The sequence below is a fragment of the Sardina pilchardus genome, chromosome 19 (genome assembly GCF_963854185.1).
Source record: "Sardina pilchardus chromosome 19, fSarPil1.1, whole genome shotgun sequence".
In the NCBI taxonomy this organism is placed as follows: domain Eukaryota; kingdom Metazoa; phylum Chordata; class Actinopteri; order Clupeiformes; family Clupeidae; genus Sardina; species Sardina pilchardus.
In genome coordinates, this window is record NC_085012.1 from 6133368 (window position 1) to 6157414 (window position 24047).

General features: G+C 41.5%; 1 protein-coding gene across 1 annotated transcript in view; it reads right to left on the reverse strand.

Moving 5' to 3' along the window:
* LOC134066528 (cadherin-7-like) overlaps nucleotides 1-24047 on the reverse strand; it is a 62839-nt gene that overhangs the window by 19250 nt on the left and 19542 nt on the right. Inside the window, exons 3-6 of the mRNA XM_062521889.1 lie at nucleotides 16402-16521; nucleotides 5221-5388; nucleotides 3458-3645; nucleotides 950-1203 (exon numbers count right to left, since the gene is read on the reverse strand). Coding sequence (XP_062377873.1) covers nucleotides 950-1203; nucleotides 3458-3645; nucleotides 5221-5388; nucleotides 16402-16521 — 730 coding nt within the window. The remainder of the gene's footprint in view (nucleotides 1-949; nucleotides 1204-3457; nucleotides 3646-5220; nucleotides 5389-16401; nucleotides 16522-24047) is intronic.

The window sequence follows — 24047 nt, forward strand, 5'->3', positions numbered from 1 at the left end:
TTACAACCACAATGGTCAAGTAATTTGATTTTCTGATTAAAATTACAGACAATCATAACAGCCCAAGTGAGAGCCCCATGCAATATTCTTTCAATTAGCGCATAATTTGAAGAGGTCCCAAGTGTAAATGGCACCGGGTTTTGAGCAGAAAGGCACCGTTTGTGATTTGGAATGCTGGGAACAGCTCTTTAGCAGATCCCTCTGGTGGATCCCACCTGCAATCCAGTGCCCATACATGGCAAAGCAACATTCCACAAAAAATAATATCAACAACAAAATATAGAAGCTGCAGAGGAGACCATATTTCATATTTGAATACAATTACATGGACAATTGATTAATTTAATCCTTTCTTATTTGGTCGCAAATATAAACATCAATTCTGACCTTTCCTTGAATTCCATTAGAATTTAGACAACCTGTGTCTGGGTAAAATTCTTTTTGAAGACCACATCTGATATGGCATGCATTTCTGGTGGCTATTACACCACTGGGGAGTTCTGTCTTTCTCAAATAGACTATCAGCCATGGGCAGCGGATATTGGTAATGTCCTCTATAGCTGTGGAACATCATTGCTGACATGCTTCAGAGAGCCCTTGAGAGTAGCTGTAGCCAGACTAACTGCGAGGACGCTGAGAGCTGTTTTGAATGCTAGTACCTACACTTCAGAAAATCATGCCAGATAAAAAGTGTCTAACAGTGATTTGTAGTCAGTACGGAGGTAGAGAGGGAGAAAAAGTGATTGTCAGTGAGAGAGAGAGAGAATTGCTATTCCACTACTCCCCAAACTATGCATCCTCCTGTCATATACTGTATGTGAACAAATTCACTTCAAAAATCTACATGAAATTATAATTTCAGTAAAATACATTTCTGAGAGAGACAAAAATGAGATGGGGGTATGGAAAGAATGAATGAATGAATGATTGATTGACTGATTTGATTTACCTGATGCCACTGTTGGTAACGTCTGGATCACGAGCTGAGACGCTCCCGATTATGGTGCCAACTTTCGCAGCCTCTGACACCACCATTTTACTGAGTGGCGTGGAGAAGATGGGCGGCTCGTTGATGTCCTCTACTATGAGCTTAATGATCGTCGTGTCACTGAAGGGACCGTAGGTCAGGAAGTGAGGGTCAATGTAGCGATTGGTGGCTTCTACTTTGAGGGTGTAGCTGCTCTTGGTCTCAAAGTCCAGAGGCTGTGAATGAGAAATTCAGATTACAAAGTGTCCATGTTTAAATCAGTAGTTCTCAAACTTTTTCTTTCATTCCCCACTTTGATCAAGGGAGCCCCACCTGTCCATCATTGCTCTAAGAAACGTAAACTTTAAGCGAATGATGAGAAGCCAAATGTTGTACAGATGCCAAGACACAACAAGTGAGCATATGGGACCACACACAGTATAAAACATGCAGTACAAAAGTGCAGGTAGACATATCACTAATGACAGCAGTATGTCGACAAATTCACATATTTCCATTAACTGGAAATAAGCATACATAAATTATCATGAATTAATGCATGGAATCATCAGGAATTGACACGAGTCATTAATGTGTGACCTAATTCATGAAAAACACATCCACTAAAGCGTTAGGTACAAAGGTCAATGAATGAGAGACTATGAATTCATGTAAATTCCTGATGATTCATTGGCTATAAATAAGTGAAATAATGCATAAATCATTAATGAAATCATCCATGAATTAATGATCATTCATGTACCCTTACTGTAAAGTCTTACCACATATATATTTTATTAATCAAAGTTGGGAAGGAGCCCACAGGGTTGATTGACCACCATCACTCATCTCACTTGCCCATTATGTTACAGCACATGTTCCAGCATTGCCCCCCCCCCTCCACCCCCTCCTCCTCCATGTCAGTGGTAGCTCTAAGCTCACATCACCCCTCATCCATATAGGGGCTGTCAGCACTCACCACTAGCATGCTTCCCCATTATTGGCATTCCAGGACCACGGACAGCTACCAAGCCAAACATGCTTATTCTCAGTACATACAGTATCTGATGGAAAAACGGATTGTACCGATTCTTTTCACTCGAAATGATTGGTACCTATTAATTGCAAATCTATTAAATACAAGTAACCTCCAGGGCACTGCGGACAATCAAAACAAAACTCTTTGCTATAGTTATTGTTTGCCACTTGAAGACAGTTATTCAATACTTGGTCAATTCCAATCAAGCAGGATTTCTGGAAAGCTGTCAAGCATCAGGCGATATTAATTTGCTACCCTTACATTTATTATAAGCAGCGAACATCAAACAGCTACATCTCCAGCGAGATTCAAAAGAGGACAGGGCACTGGAGTTAAAGCTGTGCTATGTCCCTTATCAGTTCAACACTGGACAACAACTTGTTTTTCAGTGGCAGGGTGATGGTGGATGAGCCACTAAGAATGTTCTTCTTTGATTAGCAGTAACAACTCGCTGGAATTATTTGACTAAACACATTGATCTTTGCAGCCACATTGAGGACATCTGTTCATTTCTATACTGTTGCATGCTGCGATATGCTGATATGATGCTGCGCAGGCAAGCTACAGAACACTCCATTCAAAAGCTTTACAATGATTGCCAGATTTAAAATGAACTTTAGAAAATCCATACTGATGGCCATAAATGGGCTCTTGTTTGATATAGGCTTAAAGGTTTCCTGCAAAATGGCATTTTTAATAAGACCCCCTGAGTGATGACTTATAAAATTAATAATTCATTAAAAAAGATTTTGAAAGACACAAATGGCATACCAATTTCTTTAAAGTACAGTACGACAACAAACTGCAGCGGACACATGTTGGAGCCATCTAATTTCTTATGAACGACTTAAAGTAAATGTAACAAGTGGCCCCTAAGACAGCAGGATAATTATGAGAATGAAAATCCAATAAGCGAATCAGCTCCCTCAGTAGTCAACGTGACAGAAAAGCAGCGCTAAGACATTCTTTATCTTCTTCAGCAAGATGTGGCTCATCTCTATAGATTTTTATGTCCATGTTCTCCACTGGCCGTTGTCAATTTAACAGCAACCTTGGCCCTCTCTGCTGCTAAGTCTTGACAACACTTGCTGAGCTCTACTACAAGCATAACCCGATTTGCTGAAAGCTCAGCGATACATGCTCTTCCTCCCTGAGTCACAGAGCAGCTTCGCTAGATCGTTTTTCCATCATCTGATAGTGCTGTATGCCAGTGTGTCAAACTAGGGACCACAGCAACATGCATCACATTTGCATGCTCTACATTTTAACCACCTGATACACTGTACACAGACACAGTTTTATGTCTTAAAAACAGCCTGTAATATAATCTAGCTTTGAAAATCAGCTGTTACCATTCATTTCACTCTTCTCTAAATAAACCCTCTCAAATAAAAAAAAAAACAACGTTAACAGAGAAGCCCTGGTGAAATGCTGAATTCTTGATGATGTACCTTTTGCAAAATGATAACTCCCTCCTGGGTCTCCTCGTCGGTGGTGATGTTGAAGACGCTGGGGCCGTCTCCGTCCACGATACGGTAGTCCATCTCCGCATTGGTGCCTTCGTCGTCATCTGCTGCCTTCAGCTTGGCCACCACGGAGGCCACAGGCAGCGACTCCAACACCGTGTACTGATAAGACTCTGCAAAGATGAACAGTGGCGGAGTGGAGATATTCAATACGCTATTTCTCACAACTTTGCCGTCTCTGGAGGTTAACTCTTGCCTAAGATGCCAGTACCCAGAGGGCTCTGTAATATTTCACACAGACGATGTCTCTGTTGAAGAAAGTATTTTAACACATTTCAGAATAGCTAAATAATTTGATTGAAACACAGGTCTCATATTGCAGAGGTGTGGAAGCTTTGGGGAGCTTCAAAGTGAATCAAAGTGTGCAAATATTTACAAGAATCCAAAGACCTTAATGAAGCATGAAAGGGTACAACTGCCTGTAGAATTGTTGCTTGAAGTTATTGTTGCATCTTTAATACATTCCTTGTGTCTCCCAATGCGTCTCTCTTCCGATTCCCCTTCAAATTCACACGCCTGTGTCCTCAGACGTTCCCACATTTCTCTAAACCTAAACCGAACTCGTGGTGTTTTGATAACGCCCCGGTGATTGGGGCTCATCACCATGTGTCTGCACGGTCTCAGCCGCACGCCAGAGCCAGACAGCGAGTCAGCAACGGGTGTTGACTGCGCACCTGTTGTGGAAAGCTGAAGTTCGGTGTGTCTCCCCAGCCTTTCCCGATCCCCTGCGGTCTCGACTCCCGTCCCTTCATAAGCTCAGCGAAAGTAAGCCAACTAGCTAACAGTCCGATGGGCAGCATTACAGAGACAGAGCTGCTGGTCGCCAGACTATCAGCGGCGAAAACGATTACAGCAGGCTGGGATTATCACACCAGGCACCTTCGCCCTCCTGAATCCCTGAGCCTCGCCTGGAACCCATTAGCAAAGCCGTGAAATAGGCTGATGATGAAGAAGGAGGTGGTGGTGGTGGTGTGTGTGTGTGTGTGTGTGTGTGTGTGTGTGTGTGTGTGTGTGTGTGTGTGTGTGTGTGTGTGTGTGTGTGTGTGTGTGTGTGTGAGTGTGTGTGTGTGTGTGTGTGTGTGTGAGTGTGTGTGTGTGTGTGTGTGTGTGTGTGTGTGTGTGTGTGTGTGAGTGTGTGTGTGCATGTGCGTGAATGTGTGTGTGTTTGTGCGTGCGTGTGTGTGAATGTGTGTGTGTGTGTGTGTGTGTGTGTGTGTGTGTGTGGGCACGATCCAGGATCCAGGTGTAAAAACTGCCCTCAGCATTCAGACAGGGTAGGAGGCATATAGGAGCAGAGTGGAGACCTCCTGGGCTCATATCTGAAGTCTTTGGGAAGGTTTGATAATAAACGAGAATGACCAACAGGTCCGACCATACGCAAATGGAAGAGGGATGATCAGAGGGATGTGGCAAATAAGAGCAGCTTGGGACACTGTTGTGTTCAAACCCAATGTGCTTTCATGCATGTACATGTTGGATGCACTGCAGAGAGAAACATCCCGTCCCTTTCATCTTACAGTATCTACAATGCACCTCATTAATTTTTACACTCTCTCCTGTGAGTACGTTCGCATTTGATTTTGTCGTCAAAAATGATGGGATGCTAATTAAAAATCTGCAAAGACTGTATAATGTAACACCCAAACAAACAAACAAACAACACAACACAACACAAATAGGGGCCTTACTGCGGGAGAAGCGCGGCGGGTTGTCATTCACGTCTGTCAGCACGACCGTCACAGAGGTGGTTCCTGACAGGCCTCCCATCTGCCCAACCATGTCTTTAGCCTGGATCACCAGCAGATACTGGTCCCGGGACTCGCGGTCCATGTTGGGAAGGGCTGTCCTCACGATGCCTGCAGAGCAGAGATTTTTCAGGGAATGGATATGTGCTTCCCTAAGACATTCCTGAGGCAGGCTAACCATAGAGTGGTGTCTGGTAAGTCTTATTTGGCATAATGTGAACTGATTACATTAAATAGATGCATCTTTTCTTCTTTTTTTTTGCAAATGGCTGTTACAACATCCAACAAAGATCTTTCATCATAGGAATTCCATTGAAGAAATGTTATAAAACAATGAGACAGTACTCATATAGACCTTTGATAACTCAAAAATGAGTTCCTCAAGCATATCTTAATACAAGTTTCTTTGCACATAAAATTAGTTTTTTAATACCTGCTTCCACCAACTTTCTTGTAGAAAAATGTCTTTTATTACAGAAGACCACTCTCTCCAAATCACACACATATATCAGGCAGCTGGTACATAAAGCAATTACAACAGGCCCTCGGACAAAATTGCTTGTGAAAGAATATCTACTCTAATAAAATGAAATCATAACTTTATCTCCAATTCACTGAAGATGAAAATCGGAATAATCCCATAAAATTACTGAAAGGCTTTAATGCAAAACATCATTCTAATCCCCCTTCAAGCAATTATCATTGGATTCAAAGTTAATGAGTTTCAAATATTTATGCAATTTATTTGCAAAGTATTTTAATGTGAAATCTCATTGAAAGTGTGAGATTACTATGCATGTAAGAAAGCACACACACACACACACACACACACACACACACACACACACACACACACACACACACACACACACACACACACACACATAACTCTTTAACAGCATCTCCGACAGGCTCTCCTGGCTATGCCTACTCTTTTCTCACTGTCAACATAGACATGCTTTCATTTGCATCATGCATTGTTCTATAAGTGATTCAACCATTGTTAGCGTAAGATCTTAATCTAATTTTTTTCTAAGGCTACAGATTACTTTTTCATCTATTAAAAGTTTCACACAAATCAGTTTTATTTCATTACCTCACAGTAGAGAAATCACCACAATGGCCAGACAGATGCTGTAGGGCACAGCAAACGTCATGACCAGAGAACAAAAGGTAGCGGAAGTAACAAATGACAAACAAATAGAGACTACACAATGCATTTGTAACGCACCTTTGAAAGGCCAACATATTGATGTAGTGAAGTACTAAACATATCTTGGTATTTCACTTAATTAGAAATGACTTCTTTAAAATCCTGTTAAGTCTTTGACAACAATACAAAATGAAGTATTGACAGACACATACGCGCCTCTCTCCCTAGAGAGGTAACTCCCTATCTAAATTGTCTATGTAAGACTGGTAAAATAAATCTATCAATTTATTTTAAACTAATTATTCTCTTTCTGCATTATACTGTAGTATATTTCAAAGAAATAAGTCTGGGATATGTCAATATGTCAAAAAAAAAAAAAAAAAAAAAAAAAAGAACCATAAAACTGACCCGAATCTCTGGTTCACACACATTTCCATCTTTTCAATCAATACACTATTTTTAGATTTAGGAAAGCTTCTTTTCTACATCTGCCTTAAGATCTTATGTACACATGCCCTCTCACACTCACACACACACACACACACACACACACACACACACACACACGATAAGCCTGATGCAAATACCCCATAACTATTTTATCATTAAAAAAAGCTCGGTAACACTTTATTTGAAGGGGTCTACATAAGGGTGTCATGTAACCGTCATAAGAATGACATGACACATGTCATGCACATTAATGACACATTATTGATGTTTATGACTGTTGTCATAATGTGTCATTCGGTTTTTGTTATGTCAAGTTGACATTGTTTGAGCGTCATCATTATGACAACTTGACATTAGGCAAGATGACATTATCTGACGGCATCTTTGTCATGACAACTTGACATTAGGCAAGAAAATGTAATCCGTTTACAATATTGTCATGACAACTTGACATGTAACTGTGTTTGGCCTGACTTATCTTCTAGGTTTTTTAAGTGATGAGCCTGAACAATTGGCTGTCATGACACGTTTATAAATTGGTCATGAATACTTTTCTTGACCTCAACTACAGTGGTACAGTTTTGACTTGTCATTAAGCTGTCACAAAGAACTATTACTGACCAAAATAGTTTTCTGACAGTGTCATGAATACTTACCTTTGACCTCAAGTACAGTGAACCATCTGAGATATTTCCTGAACATGTCATGAAGTGTCATTACACTGTCATGTAGGTTTCATTTCTGTACATTTTACATTTCTTGAACATTGAGTCTAATTTCAAGTATAATAACAACAAACACCATACTCAAGTTATGACTTCAAAGAGTTTATTTCAGCAACGAATCTTGCAAAACCATAATACATTGTAGCGCCTCGTTGCCATGGGTAGCTATCCTGAGTTCTTTAAAATATTAAATAAACAAATTGAATATTTTACAACCACTTAGCTTAGTGATCCCACAATTATATTATATGCAAATTCTATTTACTCTTATTTACACATTCATCACACATGCATTACACTCAATCTTCAATAGTTTTCAATATAGGCTACAGTAACTTTCAGTTTCAGGTATCAAATGTAATACAACCAACATCGAAGCAAACAATGGTTTTCTCTTTCATTAAAATAAAATACCAAACCCTATACTATGGCCGGCAGTTAAATAGTAGGCTACCCAACCAGTTGTCAGAGTTTGTGTGGCATGCCTGTAACGTTGCTAGTGTGCATTGAAGCCTAAAAACCAAAACGACTCTTTCACGCCACCCACATAGCTCCAGTAGCGCAACAAAGAAAACTCAGGTGTAGGCTAGATGTAATGGATGGACCAGATGGACAGACATCTTCAGCGAGGCTCGTGGAGGTTCCGAGGATAAGTGGCCGTGCAGGCTATCTCACGCAAAGTCATTGACAAGTGGCATCGTGCTAGCAGCTAGCTAGATCTTGCTCAAATCAAAACATAATATCTTGACAACATTTCAGTAACTAGGAAATTATAAACAAAATATATTAATCTCTAGCCTACTAAACGTTGACTCTTGTGCACGCAAGTCATGTTTATTCAATTTCGTTATGCATTGCTTTAGATGAATATATTTTGTTTATAATTTCCTAGTTACTGAAATGTTGTCAAGATATTATGTTTTGATTCTAAAAGTGAAAAGGATAGAAATGTGTAGTTTATGTTACATTTGTATTATTTGAGCCAATGAGGATTGAGCTAGAGGTCAAGGGTAATCAGGAAATAAGAAACAACACCAGGGAGAAGAAGAGAGAACAACTGCTGAGCGGGAAAGGTTTACTGCAGCCTGATACGAATATAGCCTTTGTGTTTAGTGGGTAAAACGCTTACTTAAACATTACTGCTAGACAGTGAAGTTGTGTTGGAAGTGAAAACTTCGAGACGAGAATTTCCCACGAGTATAAAGCCTTCAGCTAGTTAGCAAGACCTAGCTAGCTGCTAGCACGATGCCACTGACTTTGCGTGAGATAGCCTGCATGGCCACTTATCCTCGGAACCTCCACCAGCCTCGCTGAAGACGTCTGTCCATCTGGTCCATCCATTACATCCTACACGCTGAGTTTTCTTTGTTGCGCTGCTGGAGTGGCGTGAAAGAGCCGTTTTGGTTTTAGGCTTCAACGCACACTAGCAACGTTACAGGCCTGCCACGCGAACTCTTGACAACTGGTTGGGTAGCCTACTCATTTTTTTATTTATTTACTTAATAACTGCCGGCCATAGTATAGGGTTTGGTATTTTATTTTAATGAAAGAGAAAACCATTGTTTGCTTGGATGTTGGTTGTATTACATTTGATACCTGAAACTGAAAGTTAGCCTATTGAAAACTATTGAAGATTGAGTGTAATGCATGTGTGATGAATGTGTAAATAAGAGTGAATAGAATTTGCATATAATTGTGGGATCACTAAGCTAAGGGTGTTTTAAAGAACTCAGGATAGCTACCCATGGCAATGAGGCGCTACAATGTATATGTTTTGCAAAATTAATTGCTGAAATAAACTCTTTGAAGTCATGACTTTAGTATGGTGTTTGTTGTTATTATACTTGAAATTAGACTCAATGTTCGAAAAATGTACAATGAAACCTACATGACAGTGTAATGACACTTCATGACATGTTCAGGAAACATCTCAGATGGTTCACTGTACTTGAGGTCAAAGGTAAGTATTCATGACACTGTCAGAAAACTATTTTGGTCAGTAATAGTTCTTTGTGACAGCTTAATGACAAGTCAAAACTGTACCACTGTAGTTGAGGTCAAGAAAAGTATTCATGACCAATTTATAAACGTGTCATGACAGCCAATTGTTCAGGCTCATCACTTAAAAAACCTAGAAGATAAGTCAGGCCAAACACAGTTACATGTCAAGTTGTCATGACAATATTGTAAACGGATTACATTTTCTTGCCTAATGTCAAGTTGTCATGACAAAGACGCCGTCAGATAATGTCATCTTGCCTAATGTCAAGTTGTCATAATGATGACGCCCAAACAATGTCAACTTGACATAACAAAAACCGAATGACACATTATGACAACAGTCATAAACGTCAATAATGTGTCATTAATGTGCATGACATGTGTCATGTCATTCTTATGACGGTTACATGACACCCTTATGTAGACCCCTTCAAATAAAGTGTTACCAAAAGCTCTTCACGTGTTCACTTGAAATCAAGGCATATGTCGATTAATCTTTACCTAAATTCCTTGAACTCAAGCCCACCGGCCCGCTCTATACAGCAATGCAACCCCCTCCTGCCAATTACTGCCCACTGATGTGAACCCAAGGTTTTACTTCAGTGAGAGCAGCAAGCCCTGAGTGCCTGTGCTGTGTGCTTCAGGAAGGGTACCCTCATCACTGATCAAATGGTCATGGTGCAAGTGCAAAAAGTGGGACAGATTCAGAAAGATATCTCAGAAGACCTTGATAACTTTTACAAAGATTTGTACAGGACTAGAAAGAAACTGAGATATAACAGATAGAGGAAAAGACCTGCAGGTCTACCAGGGAAGAAGACTGATGTGAAATTATAAAAATCCTGATTGCTGTAATGGTGTTGCTAGACATACCGGCATATACGTGCTTGATCTTAAGATTAATGTTTTGATTTCAGTGTGTTAAAATGAACATCATCAGTGTATTTTAAGAACAGATACAGCACATGGGCTAGCTACATTTAAATAAAGAATAGTGTCCAATATTTAAATCCGAGGCCAGAGCTGTGAGAGTGGACTCTAAGGCAGAGCTGTGACGGGGCCAAGGGCACTGGACACTTTCAGTGTGAAGAGCATATGCAAGTGGAAACATAAAGTGAATGACCCTATTAGGCCAATATGCCTCTCGTCTCATATATCGTCCTTACTCCGTATCAGTGCACCGTTTCTGAAGAGTGCGGCTTTAATAGTCATATGAATTCTTTTACCAGCGTATTGTATTCCCTTTCAGCCTCCCTCTCCTTCTTTCTTTGTCTACCCTCTACCTGACAAAGCTCATATTTCTCACAGCGCGATACTGCTAATCCCCTGCCATGACTTTTTTCTTTTTTTTTTCTCCTGAGGAGACACCATGCCCTGCTGTCCACTGTCTTTCTCTCTCTCTTTCTTTCTCTCTCTCTGTCTATCCTGCTCATAACCCCTCTACATACCGCTGCTTCAGGCTTCCCATTTCATTTTCTCCCTGTCCTTCCAGAACACTCCTCAATTCCTCAATGCATAATCCTCTCTCGACCTTTCTCTCTCTCTCTCCCTCTCTCTACCTTTCTCTCTATCTCTTCCTCTCTCTACCTTTCTCTCTATCTCTTCCTCTCTCTATCTCTCTCTTTCTCTCTCTATCTCTCTCTCCTTCTCTATCTCTCACTCTCTACCTCTCTCTCTCTCTTTCTCTCTATCTCTCTCTCTTTCTCTTCCCTCTGTACTATCTCTGCATCTTGTGTGCACCGGTGTCATTCAAGGAAGTGGGGAGGGGGCTCAATGATTAAAACTCCCGGCATCGACATTGCAGTACGGGCACCCATGTCATGCCATCACACTTGGCCTCCGGCGCACAGCCAAACACAGCGCAGCCAACATGCATTTATCTGCCTGTCTCTTCCTTGCCAACGGTGGCCGACTGCAGAGAAGGAGAGGGGGGGGGGGGGGGGGGGGGCATGGGGGGGGCTCGCGCGGAGTGGGGTTTCTCTGGAGGAAGCACACCATCCTTGACATTTGGCTGAGAGAGGGGAAGCAAGGGAGACGGGATGTGTTTGAGAGCAGCCTAGGGGTCTCCGTGTGTGTGTGTGTGTGTGTGTGCGCGCACGCATGTGTGTGTGTGTGTGTGTGTCTGGGCAGCTGGGTAAGGCTACTAGTGGGTAGCAGGACATCTCAAACATGAGGGCTGCACTTTGTCCGTGCCCCTAGGCAGTCTGCTTACGTGTACTTTATCCAGTTATTGAAATGCCAAGGCCTCAAACTGGGAAATCCGTGCTCAGTGCAACTGGGAATTTACCTTTGCTGTATGTGAGAGGACCCGAACATGTCCTGGAGAGTATGTATTTATCAGTGCATGCATATCAGTGGGGCTGTAGAGGAAATCCAATTCTACTGACAAACAGCATCTGTCAGGCACAGGGTCAATAAAGAAGCCTCCTGGTGAAATCGAAACATTGCATGGGGCAACCCAAAAAGAATATGTCAATTAATATAAAACAAATCCCAGTAAACCATAGAAAATATATCAATAATGAGATATAAAATATGAAATTATTGTTTCTGCCTGCCTCAATTCTAAAATACAATGCACTGCATATAGGTCTATTTAATCCCTATATTATAAAATATACAAAACCCTTTATTGAAGGTTACACATTATCAACTAAACATGCACCTTCATGCCTGTTGTGACGAGCCAGTTGAGGTTACTGTGGCTCAGTCAATTCATATTAAACATTAAAAGAATCGATGTGAAAGATGAGAAAGAAACAGATTTTGTCATGATGCCTCACTGAAGATGTGCACAGTGTCATCAGAATGGCAGTGGCCCTGCTCAGTAAACCATATATTTAATAAAAACAGTGAGGCTGGACGCCCAGAGACTATACCTATATTTAATAATAGTGGCATTGGAAAACAGATACTCAAACTAACCGGATATCAGTGCGGCTAGGTCTTTTCCTCCCTGCCCGTACACACGCTGAATTCAAAACAGTTCTCTTTTTGACGAGCGGAGCCCCAGAGATAAAGGGGAATCATTAAACACCCTCAATATGAAAAGTATCAGGTGTGTCCAAATTGAAATGCTCCTCTTTACCTTCATGTTCAGGCATACAGTAGTGACTTACTGCAGGCCTCCCTGGCCTCGAGGCCATCATTAAGACATGAGAGAATGATCTAAATCAACCTCGCCAAAGCACGCCATGTGCAATTCTTGTCCTGTGTGTGCACGACACGTGTGTTCGGATTCAGAATTAGTCCTGCTTAGTCACTGCTCTCTGTATGATGAGAGAACTCTGAGTGAGTCTCCTCTCCTAGTTTTCCACTGCGAACATCATTTGCTAAACAGGCACATTCAACAGGAGTAACTGTCCCCTGGGTTCTCTAATAAATTCATACCATTGGCCAGTTAGTGAAGTGAAGCTTCCCAGGATTAAGCATTTTTTCCCAAGGACACCTTGAGGATTCAATTTGGGATTAAGGACTTTGGAAAAGAGACTTGCTGAAGCAAAGAGAGCCAGAGACACACAACTTCAACCTCTGGGTCACAAGCCCCCTTCCCTGCCCAAGTCCCTTTCCACTATACCTCATCCACTTAATCACTTTAGAGTAGCACCAGTCTGGGCATTAGGTCAAGCTACCCAGACTTGGCACTATGTCAAAGACACCAAGGGGGCCATTCCTGCTCTCACTTCAGGGTCCAGTAATTTGTTAGCAACATTAACATGTAATATAAATATATATAGAGAGAGTACCTTTGCGGGACTAATCTAGAGAAATATGAGGGCTGCATAATAATAAAGGCATATTTATTTTCATTCTCTGTCTTCTGTAACTTAGCTTTCTTTATGGCCTGTTCGCCATCATTCGACAAGTTTAGCATCCTATGGGGGTTCAAGCATCAATAAGCTGAGCCAGTCAAAGGGCAGCCATTATTAGAATGAACCAGGATAAGGAGATCACAGTTACATACATGCAACGTTCAAACACACGCTGTTTCTTACATGAATCATGAAGTCAAGTAGGACCGTTAATTGCATTATGTGGAGGGCTTACTCAGAAGAGGACCATGCCAGCCATCAAACCACATTACTGCCAGAAAAGCTCCTCTCATATGGCAAATTACTGCTCTAAGAAGGCAATTTAGACACCCCGCTGGTTAAACATCTCTCAATCAAATGCTATTGAATATTATATGCATTTATACATTGTCCGGTCCTCTAGACCTCCATTCTTGTGCCAGGTATAGCTTTACATGTGCAGCCTTCCTAGCTAAAAACCCATCCTTCTCCCCCTGCAGTCCCAGATATATGTAAATGTGCGCTCATTTCCTCCCCTCAATCAGGGGTCTGAGGATGGGGAAATATTTCTCTGCTGGGCATTTTCCAATAGATGACTTTTTAAAACTCTATTCAAAGCAAATCACTTCTTTGAAAACGAGCTCTCCCTTCTCATGGCCATGCATATGCATTGATGGACTGCGAGTTTATCAGCCAGAACTATCCATATTGATCTCGGGCAGTCCATAAACGTGCATTTTGATGAATACTCTCTGATCTTTTTATGCTGTACTTCATTGTTTTGACTGCTTAGATTAAGGAAATATGTCCCAATAAATCTGAAACCAACCTGGATTTCCAGGCAATAGTAGTTCCACTATGCTTCATGAATTTAATACTTCAGCTCAATATATTGTGCTATGGAGCCACATCTTAATGTATGGAAATGTTGTTGGATGGTCTGCAAGAACATAATTTGTTTCTTGTTAACATGTCTCAATATTGAAATGTTCAATATTGATTCATATGCATTTGACGGTTGCTTTTGCATATGAGATTTGCTGTGAAACAGAAACGTGTGTGCTGAATGTAGCCATGGTAATGCAGGCGCCCTGAGACACCACACCGAGCCCTGTCGGACTGTACTCTTGTCAAAATGTAAAGTCACTAATGTGACAGTGAGCAGATTGGTTTCTCGAAAGACGAATATATTAGCTGGCAAACCTTCACCATGGATCTGTTCCTGGGAATGGGGCTAAAAAACAGTCTTGGGCATGCTTTAGTGGCAATATTTGGCCTTTGTCTTTGACACACACACACACACACAAACCTTTATTTTGGCACAGAACAACTGGCAAAGGCACTTGAAGTCAGGGCACTGAGTGTGATCTTATAGCTGATAAATTCCTATATCGCTTGCTGATGAGTAGTCAAACCACCATTAAGCCCAATCTACTAAAGATAACAGGTAACTCTGACCGGTGTCCATATTTATATTTCATATATACAGTATGTATATATACAATATGTATATAACAACATAATATATGTATATACTGTAACAACAGCACACATGTGGTACTGTAACTACACAACCATAGTGTTCCACAGCATCACAGAAAGACTAACAGTGCACATGTAAGGGACCGACAAGTTGCTCCGTAACACAAATGGCAGACCATCACTTGCAGAAATGTACACAAAATTCTTGATATTTCAGATTCTGCGGCGTTTCCAAAAGACAACTGCGGATTTAAAAATATGAAATATGTTACCTGAAATAGCGCCCTGAGCCTGGCCATTCAGAGAGGCATGTTGCACATACAGTACTCCAAGCATCTATAATGCACCCAGACCGTGCAATGAGCATGCTTGATCTCATACTATTACTCAAGCCTGGCAGCCAAGGTTGAGCCATCGCACTTCAATAAGACAGGAGAAACAGCGCTCAGCTGAGAGACGCCCTGACCTTTACTTTCCTTGACTTGTTTTCTCACATTTCCACACTTGCTCTGACTACCTGGCCTAGCTGGCGATGGATGTGCAGTAGACACCTTCATTATTTGAGGGTGATTTCAAAGAACATTTTTACTCCAGAAGGCTAATATTTGTATATCAAGTTTGGAAAAATAAAAAAGGGGAAAAAAAGGCCTTTTACACTTTAAGGCAGCCCAATAGCATTCAGGGAAAATAAACATTTTGACTGGAAAGGTTAAACACCTCTTGAATATTATGGTTAACAGAACCATGCTACAGTGGTAAGCAATGTGAGAAACTATTAATCTGACACAACGAAAATAATAAATTGACCTCTCATCATAAGTAGTTTATCGGGTAGTGGCCAAATAGTGGCCTGGCAGTCAAGGAGATATAAAGGTGAATTAATCAACAAGTCATTAGCATTATTAGTAAAGCACAAACGTATCAAATGCCAATTAAACGAGGTGCAAGGTCAAATCAAGTAGGCCAGTACAAATACAAGATAGAGGTCAGATGGACAAAGTAAATTTCACAAGTCAGATGCCAAATAAATCAGGCACATCAACAATGCGTACAATATAAAGAAAATCAAAACAAAAGAGAGAAAAAAGAGAGAAAGACACCGAAGAGAAGAGGGGCTTCACTCCAGGAAAGGAAAGAGACAAATAGCAAGAGCCTGAATCTCCCTCCAGCCCATACTGTACGCACATGCCCTAGTCCAGTCATGTCCTCCTACCCAGCTGGCCTGCAATTTGTCACCTTGCATGAGAGTCAAACTAGGTGATATAAAGACTGTAATTAGTTAAGCTGAGGCCAGGGCATTGGTATGGGCTGTTAGGTACGGGAGGTTAGACTCACAATGACCCTGTGTGTCCAAAGATAAGAGCAGGGTCTTCTGATAAGATGCTATTTGGCCCACACGCTTGTGTGAATCTTGAGGATGTTATGCAGATTTCCCAGTCTTACAACTCTATTGCCCACTAATCTCATCACCATGACCATTCAATCCTAAAAGGCAGATGCAGTCCGTGGGAGTTGGCAATACCTGTCTTTGGCTCCACTGAGAAGTACGGCTGGCCCTCGATGATGCTGTAGATGACTCTGGCACTGTTCCCATATGTGGGGTCATCTGCATCTGTCGCAGTCACCTGGACCACCTGGGTACCTATACGGGCAGGAAAAGCCGTATGAGTTTCTGTTACAGCACAGAGAATAAGGGCAAACATTTGATCACATGCGCGTAAAGAATCAATTACAAAGAAACGGGCGTGTAATGGTCTTTATTTCAATGGTACACTAAACTGGCAGTCATTACTTCAGAATTTTACTTTCAGTGCGAGTAGGATTCCACTTTAAAGGGGCGGTTAGAGATCATCAAAGACAGACACATAACCTTGGGCTGCATCGCTTCCCTGGGTGCTATGTTTTCAAGTGAAGCACAGGCCAATGAGCTAAATGTTTACATATTTCACTTTAATATCCACACCATCCAACTCTAGCTGTGATACAACGGCCACTGTTTCACATAAAAGCCACTGTCATCTTACAAATTGGTTACATTTAATTTTACAACTACCCCCTGTTGCAATATCATATAAACTCAAGCTTTCCACTATGACCATTTTTTACAGGCTTTTTACCAAATGAACTGGTCATAACATGAGATGATAGAAATCGTGAATTTAAGTCGTAAAGCACAATAAGTAAGGTCATCAAAAGTACTGTGGAATTGAGCATAAATCTCTCTATAGACCATTTATGGGTGATTTTAAATCAATTGAGCAGTACAAACAAGGACAGACACATGCTGAGTTATCAACCTCAATCGTGCTGTACGTGAGAATGATAGACCAACTGCCTTTTTGTCCAACTGTAAAATGTCCAACCAATATCATGATAACTGGATAAAACTGTAAATGACCGTAAAATTATCTCAGCTCATCTGACCACATGCAGCACTGCCCTAGCCCATCCTTACGTAATATATATGTTTATAAGAACGTGCACTACTAGAACATACTGTAAACTTCACACAGATTCTGACAAAACACATTGCGAAGAATAGAAAAGCATTAAACTGATGGACAGGTAGACCTTTCATCATAAATCTTTTGCTGACTGCTATAATATGAATGCTTTTAGTTTGATTACGGTTAAGTGTATCACATAAAAATAAGTGAAACTTCCTCTTTGAAAGACTTTAACAGTGTCAACGGTGACATTTAAGCAAATGCACAAATTAAATCAAGCCTTCAAACCCAGTAAAATCAACTTTCAACTTCACACTCACTCACAACTTCATGTAGTGTATACTATTCTCTAAAAAGACTGTACGAAAACATGCACAGGTTATACCAGTGGCAAGCAACCAACAAGACTCTAGCTTCCTTGAGAAAGAATGACAAATGGGTGAATAGACACGTTATACAAAAGTATAGTAGGTCCTAAATTAAATAAAATAAACTACAATTAAAATAATAAATGATCATTAGGCGGAAAATTTGCAGTTCACGGCCATGTGTCATATTTTGAAAGGTTCTGTAATGTAAACAGTGAGTATTTTAGCGTACTGACAGGATGTTAATCAAGTGATGATCAATCAAATCAAGCGACTCACACACTGTAGCCAATCTAAAACCCTTCTTCAATAGTTAATTAGTTCATTAGTTAAAGCTCATTTTGAGGACATACAGTTGTGCTTCAGCACAGGTAGCCTACAGTAAGTACACCACACCCTGGCAGCATCATGGCTGGATGTACAGTAGGTTACCCTATTACACCATTGATTTCCACCATAACAATGTAGCTACGTAGTTATATGGGCATCAAAATGGGCTGTTGGAGGTGAAAGACTGCAGGATAGCAATTACTTCCCATCTGAGACTATGTGGATGACAACACTGACAACAATGGCTCTATGCACCCATTGGCTATGGGTTAAGTTGAATATTTATATTTTGATATGTATCTATTAAAGGTAAACTATGCAGGATTGGCGATTGCAACGCCGGTTTCGAGACTTCACATGCGACTTCCTGATCCATGGGTGCGTGCCCGAGGATTCCTGAAGTTGCAAGCGTGGTTCTACGGCTACAGACCACTAGGGCGGCCGGAAAAAACATTGTTTGACCGGTATTGACTCATTTAATCATATATAACAGTATGAAACAAATTGATTAACTGAAAAACGTTGCATAGTATACCTTTAAGAGGGGGAAACATGTGAGAAGGTGTTATATTAATGGTGAGGTGATTCTGTCTATCATGGAATAAGAGTAGTCAAGTGGTACAATTCCACAGTAAGTGACCCTGGATAGAGCTTGGTGAGCAATGGGCCATGGATGATAACCACATGCAATTCATTGTAGGAGGCACTTATGATGTTTTCCGAACTCCACAGAGCCTCAGCCAATGGGTGGGTGTAAGCTATGAATGACTCATGACTCTTTAAAGCGTATTCTCTCTGGTGGTAAAACTAGCGTGACCCAGGGTTGCTACACCTTGGGACATAATTAGGGTTTAAAATGACAGGCGGTTTTGCTTGAGGATAATAAGGATAACTCTTGCTGGTGAATGATAGGAACAGTAGATTTAAGTTTGAGTGAAACGGACAGAAAATTGCAAATTAGGCAAATACAAGCAATACAGGGGAATGGGGGATTGCAAGAACTTTAGAAGAGATTTACCTGAGGAAGCGCTACACATGACCGAAACACTGTGATAATAAATGCTTGTTGCATGCATAATGGACGGTGTGCGGGACTTTCTCTGTAAGGATGGCAAGAACACAAATCATCGGGCAACTCATTCCCCCAATGAGGAATCACTGAGGAAAAGAGTTTTGAACTAGCCTGTATGGCCGGTCAACACGACAGGTGCTGTGGGCAGCTGGGGATGTAAGGTTTGTTTGGTTGGTTGTTGATTGGCCACTGTGGGCAATCCCTCACCTCGTTGGCTGGTTTCAGATTTTTTGGCAATTTGATGTTTAGATTGTAACTTTTGCCAATCTGATTCTAATGTGGTTCTGTTGGTTTTTGGCCTGCTGCCTGGCAGCACGCACGGCAGGATGAGCAGGGTTCAGATACACCAATTAAGAAACACTTCCACAAATGCAGACGGGATGAACTTAAGACAGAGCTGGAGGCTTTGGGAGTTAACGTTGACATGGATATGGATGAAAATAAAAAAAGAATTCCAAAAAGAAGACCAAAAAGGAACTTGAAAAGCTCCTGATAAGGGAGCTGAAGCAGGTGGAAAATGGCAGAATTAGACTGGAGGAGTGGGTGAGGGAGCATGCAGAAGGACTAACTCTGCCCATGGAAATCCCTGAAGATGTCTTGATTGTTCTCAATGATCTAGACACATTTGTGGACAAACAGTTAACAGAAATGGAGAGTAACGAACAGAAAATTGAGCTGAACAGTCTCCCGGATAAAGCTTATTCAACTCTGGGTGAAGATATCAGCTCACAACACCAAACCCGACTTTGTCAAAATCAAAACTGAGCTCTGAGCAATACTGTATGTGGGCCTGTGTTAAAAGCAAGCTCACGTTTGAAACATCAAAATGATTCACAATCGAGTTTTAATGAAGTGTTCCCCCATTGTGCTTAGTTTCAGAACGATTGAAAGCAGAGGGAGAAAATTGAGCGCGTTGAGGCAAGAGGCTGGAGACAGCAACAAGGAGGCCGAGCGGGAAGCCAGTCTTTGGAGCGCCAGAGGGAACCACGACGGCTCCATCCCAATGAGGAGGTTTCAGGTGGCAAGGAACAGCAGCAGAAGGCTGACCTTGTGAAGGTTGACAAAACCATCAATAAAGACCAATACCAGAAGTCAGATCATTGTGTGGGGGCATTTCTCAACTGTGGGGACTGGGGAACCTTCTGAAATTGAAGGGACACGATGAATAGGAAAAAAGACAGAAAAGAGAACCTGTTGTAGTCAGTTGTAAAACTAAGACAGGCTTGAGGAACATTTTGCCCACCAGTAGAGGAATTGCCCGAGGCAGAAGGCTAAAGCAACACTGGAATGCCTCAAAAACAGTACGGAGAATAAAATAGTCTATAGCACTACAGTAGCCTACAGGATCAATATTCATCAACCAAGATGTTCCATATAAATTTTAGGAAGACGAACTGGGGAGGAAACAATGCAGAAAAAAAGTGTCCTCTTCTGGCACTCTAACATCAAATAAATTAAGGCTGCTGTAGACTATGCACTTTATCTGCATTTAAATTAGGGTTAATTAGGAAGCCAATGAAGACTAAGGAAACTAATAACTACAGCAAAAAGAGATGTGTTAAAAATGACACATCATGAATGTTTATCATGATGTTCAAGGAGTACGCATGTTTCACAATTTTACACAACAGATGTGTGGGCCATTTTAAGACAGACATTGTGTCAGGTAATTTTACGCAGAAAATGTGTTATGTTTTTCCCCATCAAAGGTTTGTTTTTTGATTGACCGCAGTGGGCATCCCTCACTTATAGCAAATCTATAAACCTCTCCTGTGTATATCCGACAAAAATACTGAAGCAAGCAACGCTATCTGTAATTCAACACGAGTGATTAGCCTTAGTCAAAACAGGACAAGTATCATACAGAGAGAGTAATTTGCATATGAACTGTCTGCTAATGACATACAATATACATAATGTCCAGGAATCCATTCTTAGATAATTAGGTATGGTGCATATTCATTTCAAATAGACTATATGTAAAATGTAATAAATGTATGATATCCCCTCTCAGATGACTCTCAAAGTTCTCTTACAATAACAAGTCTCATGAGTGCCTGCCTCTGCTCACCTGTCCGTTCTCATTTCGGGGCTGATCAGCCTTTTGCATTTTTTAGAGATGCACTATTGTTGAGGAGGCGGTGGGGAATTTCTAATCAATTCTGCATCTTGGGGGTAAGCAATTGTCATCAGACTGTAATGAGAATGAATAGGCCTCCACTAATTCCACATGGCATGTATTCATCAAGCACATCCAAACAAGGGCTGACTGGGAAGAATACGACTGGGAATATCAATTACCAAGAGAGAAAAAACACCCACTAGAACCAAAATGTGCTCCTTTCTGTGTAAATCAGAGGCAAGTTTATACTACTTCTGAACTTTTGCTGCTGCCGTGAGCAATTTTAGATTTGCCTTTAGTCGATAAATATAAAAAATAAATTCATAAATAAAACATTTTCTTGTATAAACTGCTTAAACTATTTTACTGAGTGTATCAGTATTTTATTATACCTTACAGGAGAGAGAGAGAGAGAGAGAGAGAGAGAGAGAGAGAGAGAGAGAGAGAGAGAGAGAGACAGAGAGAGAGAGAGAGAGAGAGATAAAGAGAGAGAGACTGGACACATTTTGGAACAGTGTTGAAGTAGACCTTAAAACATTTCCACTATAGAAACATATCCCATACAACACAAGGCTACACCGGTGAATGGAAGACAGTATAGTGACAACAGAACTGGAGGACATCGAGCTTCGTGTTCCATAAAATGTGCATGCAGAGATTGATAGAAACATGCACAGATCTATTCTGTCCTGTTCAAGGCTTTTAGTAATCTCAATGAGCATTAACCTTGCCTCACTTATATTTCACTGATTTTATTCATATAGTTAACGCGTTAGCAATGAGGATTATTGCTCAGCTGCAGCAGTCTTTCATAATTACTGTAATGAGGTGAAAAACAGATATCTGTACTGAAACACAATCGCCGTTTCAGTCAGTCTTCGGCCCTGTAGAGATTGACATGTTTTCATTGTCCCTCGCTGGCCATAAGGCACTACAACACTCTTCAGGCGTTTTCTACATTGAAATAAAAATCAATGCGGCTACCATGGCGAAAACTTTAATCATACCATGGCTTGAATGAGAGAAAGAGAGATGTGGTTAATATTGAGAGGGAGAGAGAAGAGGGCGAGAGAGAGAGAGAGAGAGAGAGAGAGAGAAAAGAGAGAGAGAGATGTGGTTAATATTGGGAGAGAGAGAGAGAGAGAGAGAGAGAGAGAGAGAGAGTTGAGAAAAGACTGCTATTTTACCTCGATCGGAGCATTCATCACACAGAGGAGAGGTGGGGATTCATGTCAGGGTTGGATCAAAAGGAGGCCTTCATTTGACACTGCGCCATTTCCATTTGTAATGAGTCAACTGGCTGCCCTGATCAGATGCCCCTTTGGATGCCAGAGCCCTGGGAGGCTCCGTAGCCTTGTCCTCAAGTCCTCACCTCTTTGACACAGACAGAGTGATGAGGACAAAAGTCTTTGGCAGTCCTCACAGCCAGAGGATCTTGGCACGTAAGGGTCTCAGCGCAGAGCCTAATTACTTTAATTAATTAAATTCATGATTTCCCCTTAATTGAGGTCATTCATCAGCCTCGCTGCAGGTATTTGCCCATTAATGATTTAAACACATCCATAAAGGAGCTATAAGGTACGGGAGGTGACCGGCCAATGCGGCATAATGTACCACACTGTAAATCACACTGTGCAAATACTTACGGAGATCGGGCTGATGAATTACCAACACAACGGCACATAAACTATGTTTGTGGTCTACTGTGAGGTAAATAAAACGAATACAGTACACCAGAGAGTGCAAACGCAGGGTGGACCCTGATAAAACGCTCTGAGCACATAGCCTGTGGAGGTCCTGCTTTTTGAAAGGCTCTCCCTGTCGGTGTCTGCCCCTGGGTCGGCCCCCTCCCCCTCCCTGCCCTTCCTCTCTCTCTGTCTCTCACAAGCTCACTCTTGCTGTCTGATGCCCATTGGATATCAGTCTAAAAACTCTCATTCTTAATCCACTACTTATTTACTTCAGAGCTGGGTACCCCTGGCGGACCCCGGCCTGGGTAATCCTCAAGAAATCTCGGCGCTGCCGTGCAACTGCGCTGCAACTATACGCGAGAGGAAAAGTCATCGCAAACCCAATTATGTGGAGACAAGGCCGTTCACTCTGGAGTGGGAAGAGAGATGTCAGTTGCAGGTGCTCCAAAAAGCTTCAAGCCCACTTTGCATGAAACCATTCTTCCTTTTGCCAACCCTCCTCTCCCACAGAAACGGTAAGAGAAAAGGTGTGCAATGTCTGTTTTGTCTTGGGAGCACTGCGACTATGAGCTATCAGAGCCTGAATGTATTTTCAGCTGTCATATCAGTTATCCCAGACGTTTTGTGACACTGTCTGCCACATAGTAGCTGTTACACCTTCCAAGGCAGATTGCCACATGAATTTTAAATGGGAGCTTAATCCAAGCTCCCTGTTCCGACAGGATTGGTTCACAGATCCCCAGGCAACGTACATTAAGCTGCGGCTTCCGTTGCGAAGCACCTTGGGAGGTGCTCTGTTAAATGTCCCATCAGATTTGAATAATCTTTGCTGTGAACTTGAATTCTCCGATGTTCACTCCGGGCTTCCCTGTTCTTTGTTTTATTTCCCCGGGTTTGGTCTCTTTTTTTGCCGTTTGTCTCAGCCTCTCTCTACAAGGTGAGGATTACAATACAAATTCAAACTCCAGTCAAACATGTCCTACAGTGCTATCTAAAAGTAAAAGTTATGGAGTACAACACATTACAGTGTTTTTGAATATTGCTATGGGATACTTTAGCTGGCTGCTTTCACAAGCTTCACAGATGCTCCATGGGAAAAACAACACCACTCTGGGCCTCATTGATCAGCAATTACAAT